Source organism: Fragaria vesca, linkage group LG5 (genome assembly GCF_000184155.1).
Source record: "Fragaria vesca subsp. vesca linkage group LG5, FraVesHawaii_1.0, whole genome shotgun sequence".
Classification (NCBI taxonomy): Eukaryota; Viridiplantae; Streptophyta; class Magnoliopsida; order Rosales; family Rosaceae; genus Fragaria; species Fragaria vesca.
The window spans coordinates 14923882-14930352 of NC_020495.1; the positions used below are offsets into that span (position 1 = coordinate 14923882).

Genomic DNA, 6471 nt, shown 5'->3' on the forward strand with positions numbered 1-6471 from the left:
CCCACCTCCACCTCCACCTCCACGGCTCCACCCTCGATTAAATTTAAGCCTACCACCACCACCACCACCACCATCAATGGTGTAGAAGCTTTCCAAAACCTTGTCAATAATTCTCCCACAACCAACGAGCCTATAGCTTCCCGCCTTCTCCTCACTCTAGTATTCTACACCATTCTGCAAATTTTTAAAGTCATATCTAGCTAGTAGTGTACTCAAACACTACCAATTTGACCACAAAGGAACAACACTAGTCTTTCATGTTGACTTTGGTCCTGAGTTCCTTACCCCTACAATCCCATTATTTTACTCTAAGCTAACATCACATCCTCTACCTTTTCACTCCTACATATACCCTCTCTTCGCTTCCATTTCTCCTTATAACAAACTCAAATACCAATACCTCAATTGGTGAAGCATTTCCGTTTTTTCTCTAGCAAAGCCTCTTTCTAAACACGAGCTCGGTTGGAAGGCCATGGCTGAGTTTCAGAAGCCTAGCATGTACATAGACCACAACCCCTCCACCATCGAAAACGGCGATTTCCGCAAGAACGTCGACGACGACGGTCGCCCCAAAAGAACTGGTATATTTGAACTTATTTCCCTACGTAAAGTAATGCTACACGAACTGAGAGTGTAAATAGTTTCTATTTAACTAAAGCTGATATTGTTTTCAGGGACATGGGTGACGGCTAGTGCACATATCATAACTGCGGTGATTGGTTCCGGTGTGCTATCCCTGGCATGGGCGATAGCTCAGTTGGGTTGGGTTGCAGGACCGATTGTTCTTATGATCTTCTCCTTCATCACTTACTTCACCTCCACTCTGCTCGCCGACTCTTACAGGTCGCCGGACCCTGTCTCCGGCAAGAGAAACTACACCTACATGGATGTAGTACAAGCAAATCTAGGTAAATTTAATTTATCCTAGCTATCTTTGACCTTCATTTATGTTACTGATAGTTCCAAGAAGATATGGTATTGATGTTTGCGTTACGTACTTGACTGTCGGTGGGGGTTTTGCAGGAGGTAGAAAGGTTCAGCTATGTGGGTTGGCTCAGTATGGTAATCTCATCGGTGTTACCATCGGTTACACAATTACTGCGTCCATCAGCATGGTGTAAGTAGCCAACTTCCGACGACATAACACGTCGGATATGTAACAACACGAACGGATAATTTAATCCCACTGCTTATCTTTTGCCATGTATTATGTATATTTGCAGGGCGGTGAAGAGGTCGAATTGCTTCCACAAACATGGTCATCATGTGAAGTGCCACACGTCCAATAACCCATTCATGATAATATTTGCTTGCTTCCAAATCTTACTAAGCCAAATACCAAACTTCCACAAGCTCTCATGGCTCTCCATCCTCGCAGCAGTCATGTCGTTTGCCTACTCGTCCATTGGCCTTGGTCTCTCAGTAGCTAAAGTTATAGGTAAATAGAAACAATGGAATTATTATTCAGATACATATGAATATGATGAACACATGAAACATACCAGCCAAACCGATAGAACTTGTCTGGTTTCAATAATTTTGTGGTCAGCTAGCTAATAGTTAAATGGAAATAATTGAGTTACAGACGGACCAACAGCAAGGACAACCTTAACCGGAGTTACGGTGGGGGTGGACGTATCTGGCTCTGAGAAAGTTTGGAGGACATTCCAAGCCATTGGAGACATTGCCTTTGCCTATGCTTACTCTACCGTTCTTGTGGAGATACAGGCAAGCTACTACTCTATTTTTTCCTTTCACACTAATTTGATTTATATGAATAAAATCATTAAGGTGAGAAGCACATAACATCGATATTATGTTATGTTGTAAGATTGTTAATGTAAATAATCTATCAAAAACCAATTTCGCATAGCACGTGTACAAACATACTCAAAACCTAGAGAAAATGAATGATTCCTTACAGATTTACCCAAATTTTTTTAACGTAGTTTTAGATAAGATGATAGATACCTGATCTGCTAAGCCTAGCGAGTACCGCCATATACCTTAAGGTTGATTCTGATATAGCTACGTCCAAGTAGAAACAGAAATATAATCCAAACATCACTGCATGTGTTTCTGTCCATCACAGAGGGTTTTTTTGGACGGAAAATAAATAAATACATATACATATAGTTCATCAGGAGGGGTTCTAATGATGACCATTAAATTAAAGACTAGTTCATGAGACTTCTTATTAATCGTTTATTACACCCACTTTTTTCATCTTAATTTTTAGGTCTATATAAATAGATCACTTATACAAATTTTTAGCCAAATTGGTGATTGTTAAGGGATCAAATTAAATCAAATAAATGGACGATATCCAAAACTGTCAAACAAGAACCGTTTAAGTTTAAAATTAGTAAATCACGTTTATGAATGCCTTAACGTTTTTCAATTTAGATGAAAATTTGTAGAGATGATCTACTCATATATATCTACAAACTAGACGGTTGAGATGTGAATATGAGATCGAACAATGGGTGAAAACGAATAAGTCATCAACTGGTCCTCAACTTAATGGTCCTCATGAAAAGAGTAATATATATAGCTCGAATTTTTCACCATATAAAAACTTTGGTGCAATAACTAAGAACTACCTGCAGAGACCTTAACCAAAGCCGCGAACTTTGCTCTATGCAACTTTAGGGGTCGCAGAAGTTTACAGTAAGAACAAAGTAAAAACCAGTCAAACCACTATGCATGCTAGGGCTTATATCAACTTGTAGATCGATGTAGGGTTGGTTCACATGCATGCAGTGAGGTTTGTTAGGTTTTGTCTTCACCAAAAACTCTAAAAACAGTGTTTGGCTCCATGCAAAATTTGGGGAATTTGAAATGTGTGCCGGCGCCCTGGGTATCATACTCATACCAACCATGCTTAGTTTCGAAGCATCAATTAGTAGATGAGAAGAGATTAGGGTTTGCTGTCCAGGTGTCGCATCACCCACAACTCCTGGCACACTTTAGGGCATAAACACTGATATGATGCTTCAAAGCTAATTTGATCATGTTAATATAATGGTTTGCCTAACCCAATTACTGATCACTCTCGTAAATATTAACCAGTCTAGATAAATAATTCTTCATTGATCGGTTAATAGAGTAAAACTAGAAATTGAGATTGGAATTTTAGAAGCGTATATATCCGCTGGCTGGACTTATGCATGTATCTAAATATTGTAGGGTATGTGTTGTTAAATTATTGAGTGAGCAAGTTGCCAATTTGATTGATTTTGGTCCTGGATCTCTTTACAAAGAAAAGATACAGTAGTTCGTGAATGTGTCAATGTTCTTATACTGTCTGATAAGGACACCTAAAGTAAGTAGCCAATTATTTGGATATGCCCATGAAACTCTAGCTCCCATAACTTTTGATCCACTAACGAAATCAGGGAAGAACTTTTAATACGGATCTTACAACGAGGACTAAGTGAGAATTTTCAAATTAACTGTTGGACGAGTATTATAAATTTTAATTGATATTTTCAAATTTCAATATGCATGTAGAAAAAACCATTCATTTAAAAGTCTTCGAGCGGTCTTATAAAAAACTCCCCCGAAATACAATAACAATCATTTGTTGGAGAGAATATATATATGTAGTCTTTATGTTCTTTATGTCACACCTAGCTTGGTAAAAAATTTAACCATGTACATCTCACATCACTTTTTGCAAAGATTCATAGAGGACCATCAAAGGCGGACCACAAAGGCCAAACTTGAGCCACTGAATTAGTTTGTACTTTCCATAAACAAATGAAATTCTTTCCTCTTTTACTGTCGTCCATCCTTTTTCTTCTCATGATAGAAACCCTTGATTGGTGATTGTCACATCGTTCCCCTATGATTCATCGATTCCTCACGTCTCAAACTTGTTCCTTTACCAGTTTAGCTACAACCTCGACCAGCATCTTAAAGTTGGACCATGAAATTTAGCTATGCAACAAGAAAGAAAACATGGAACATGTTCTCTTGTATTTTTCTTTTTGTAATGTCATCTTTTTGTTTACACGGAATGTCTAGTCGATCTTAGCCTGTTAATTACAATATAATTAAATGATTGAGAGAATTGTTTCATGAATTATATAATGAGTTATATATCGGTATCTGAATTTTGTAGGACACATTGGGATCACCTCCGGCAGAAAATAAGTCGATGAAGAAAGCAACGAGCATTGGCATCTCAACCACTACAGTGTTCTACGTCTTGTGCGGTACCGTTGGTTATGCAGCATTTGGGAACGATGCACCTGGAAATTTCCTCACCGGGTTCGGATTCTACGAACCCTTTTGGCTAGTCGACATAGCCAACATCTGCATTGCCATCCATCTCATTGGTGCCTACCAAGTAAGCTTTGCCCACTTTATGTTTCTAAACCTAATTTGGATGCTTCCCTTTCAAGTTGTATACTAACGATATCATCGGTGGTCATACTTGTTCATTAGGTCTTCTGCCAGCCCGTATATGGATTTGTCGAAAGCAAGTGCGCCAAACGCTGGCCGGAAAGCAAGTTCATAAACAGGGAGTACGCCGTTAACATCCCTTGCTGCGGTGCCTACTATTTCAACTCCTTCAGATTGGTATGGAGGACTGCGTACGTGGTGATGACAGCAATCCTAGCCATGTTGTTTCCATTTTTCAATGACTTCTTGGGTTTGCTTGGAGCAGCCTCCTTCTGGCCATTGACGGTCTACTTCCCCATAGAGATGTACATTGCGAGGACCAAAATGCCAAAGTTCTCATTCACATGGACTTGGATGAAGATTTTGAGCTGGATTTGCTTGGTGATATCACTTGTTGCAGCAGCTGCATCAATTCAGGGTCTCGCAACTGATGTGAAGAAGTACAAGCCCTTCCAAACTGAGCAATAATACTGCTCCAATTAGTACCATATAGCTGATCATACAGGGATTTAGTAGGGTACTGTGTGATTAGTTCCTTCCAGTAAAACCTTAGCCATATGATTACGTCTGTATTTTAATCATCTCCTCCAAAGTTTGAAGCTATCAAACAGGGTTAATGTTTCAAGTATTTGTCAACATAAAGAAAAATAAAATGTAAAAAGTAGAACCGTCTGCTTCCCTCAAACACCTTCTAATTAGTGAAGGAAATTGAGCCTAAATTAAGGAAACTTAACTTTAGGTGCTATATATAAAATTATAAATTGGTGACGAGTTTCCTCATTCCCCCAAAATCAAGAAATGTACATGTTTTTCTGTTAAGCCGTCCTTCATCTTTTTAACCGAAATTAAGATTCATGATCGATCCCACATGAATTGTGAAACCGTCTATAATGACGGTCAATCCGACGGCAACACTCTTCTGTGGGAGGATGGATTGGACGTGCAATTCCTTCTTTAAGTCAAGATATCATGTCGGTATGGTTGTTTATGAGGTGGATGCATGGTTCCGATATTCGCTAGAGGCTGAGTAGTTTATGGTCACCCCTAGGCGGCAGAACGACGCAAATCTTAAGATTTGTTATCGGAACTCATCAGTGTTGTCGATTCATAAAATATTGAGGACTTTAATGAGATTACTCATGATAGAGAGAAGGAGGGAGGAATTTCCTAGAATGAATCGAAGCTCATATGCGCTGATTTCAATTGTCAAGAGGCGTTGGATGCAACAAATGTCAGGATCCACCTCGAATTTCACCTTGAAACCCGAAGTAAATCCTGCGGGGTCTACTTCTAAGAAAAATTTACAGAAAATTCGACATAACTTTTCTTAAAAATAAACAACCTAACCTGAAAACCCAAAGAAACACTTATATATTTAACCTTCCATTCTCATCTCCTGGAGCCATCCGCTCCCCACAAGCACAACCACCACAACATAACATTTAAATCATTTCCAAATCCAACACTTAAACATCCCAAAGATAAATCACAACAATCATCCAAATACTTCTTGACACGACCCATCCCGAATTTCACCCTGAAACCCGGAGTAAGTCGTGCGGGGACCAACTCCAAGGAAAATTTACCGAAAAATCGGCATAACCTCCCTTCAAAATGGACAACCCTTCCTAATAATACCTGCATGCACTTCAAACGAATCCATTTATAATCCTCTACTCCTGGAGCCTTCATGCTCCCCCAAATCACAACACCACCCAAAAATTTACTAAACTAAACAAATCTCACATCCAACCATTTATAGGTTCAGAGCAACTCTAACAAGAAGAAATGAAACAAAATAAATTAACAAGCGGAAGCTATAGGATGACTATGCCTCATCTCCATGTACGCCCGACCTCGACTAAGCTAACCTGCAAGCTGGGCATTTTTAAAACGAAAGGCTCAGGGGAAAACACTTAACAACGTTAGAGTGAGTGGACAAAAATAAATTAATAAAAATATTTATGCTTCCCCATTTTAATTTCCAAAAAAGATATACTGCATGCGGCAGCTCAAAAAAGCTCAACACAAAAACTGGAAATTTCATGACTAGCTCCGGCT

At 39.1% G+C, this 6471-nt stretch overlaps 1 protein-coding gene across 1 annotated transcript; it reads left to right on the plus strand.

Moving 5' to 3' along the window:
• Window positions 1–377: 377 nt before the first annotated feature.
• On the plus strand, window positions 378–5178 carry LOC101307304 (amino acid permease 6-like). Its single transcript, XM_004299798.1, has 7 exons — window positions 378–581; window positions 675–908; window positions 1024–1117; window positions 1224–1438; window positions 1586–1728; window positions 4127–4354; window positions 4453–5178. The coding sequence occupies exons 1-7, from the start codon at window positions 473–475 to the stop codon at window positions 4876–4878; spliced, it is 1449 nt and encodes a 482-aa protein (XP_004299846.1). The 5' UTR covers window positions 378–472; the 3' UTR covers window positions 4879–5178.
• The last annotated feature ends 1293 nt before the right edge of the window (window positions 5179–6471 follow it).

What these genes read in the sequence shown, in the direction of transcription:
- LOC101307304 (XM_004299798.1), top strand. Translation starts at nt 473, where the DNA reads ATGGCTGAGTTTCAGAAGCCTAGCATGTACATAGACCACAACCCCTCC. An exon ending in TGTAGTACAAGCAAATCTAG is followed by an intron (nt 909 to 1,023) that starts GTAAATTTAATT and finishes GGGGTTTTGCAG; the next exon opens with GAGGTAGAAAGGTTCAGCTA. An exon ending in CTCAGTAGCTAAAGTTATAG is followed by an intron (nt 1,439 to 1,585) that starts GTAAATAGAAAC and finishes ATTGAGTTACAG; the next exon opens with ACGGACCAACAGCAAGGACA.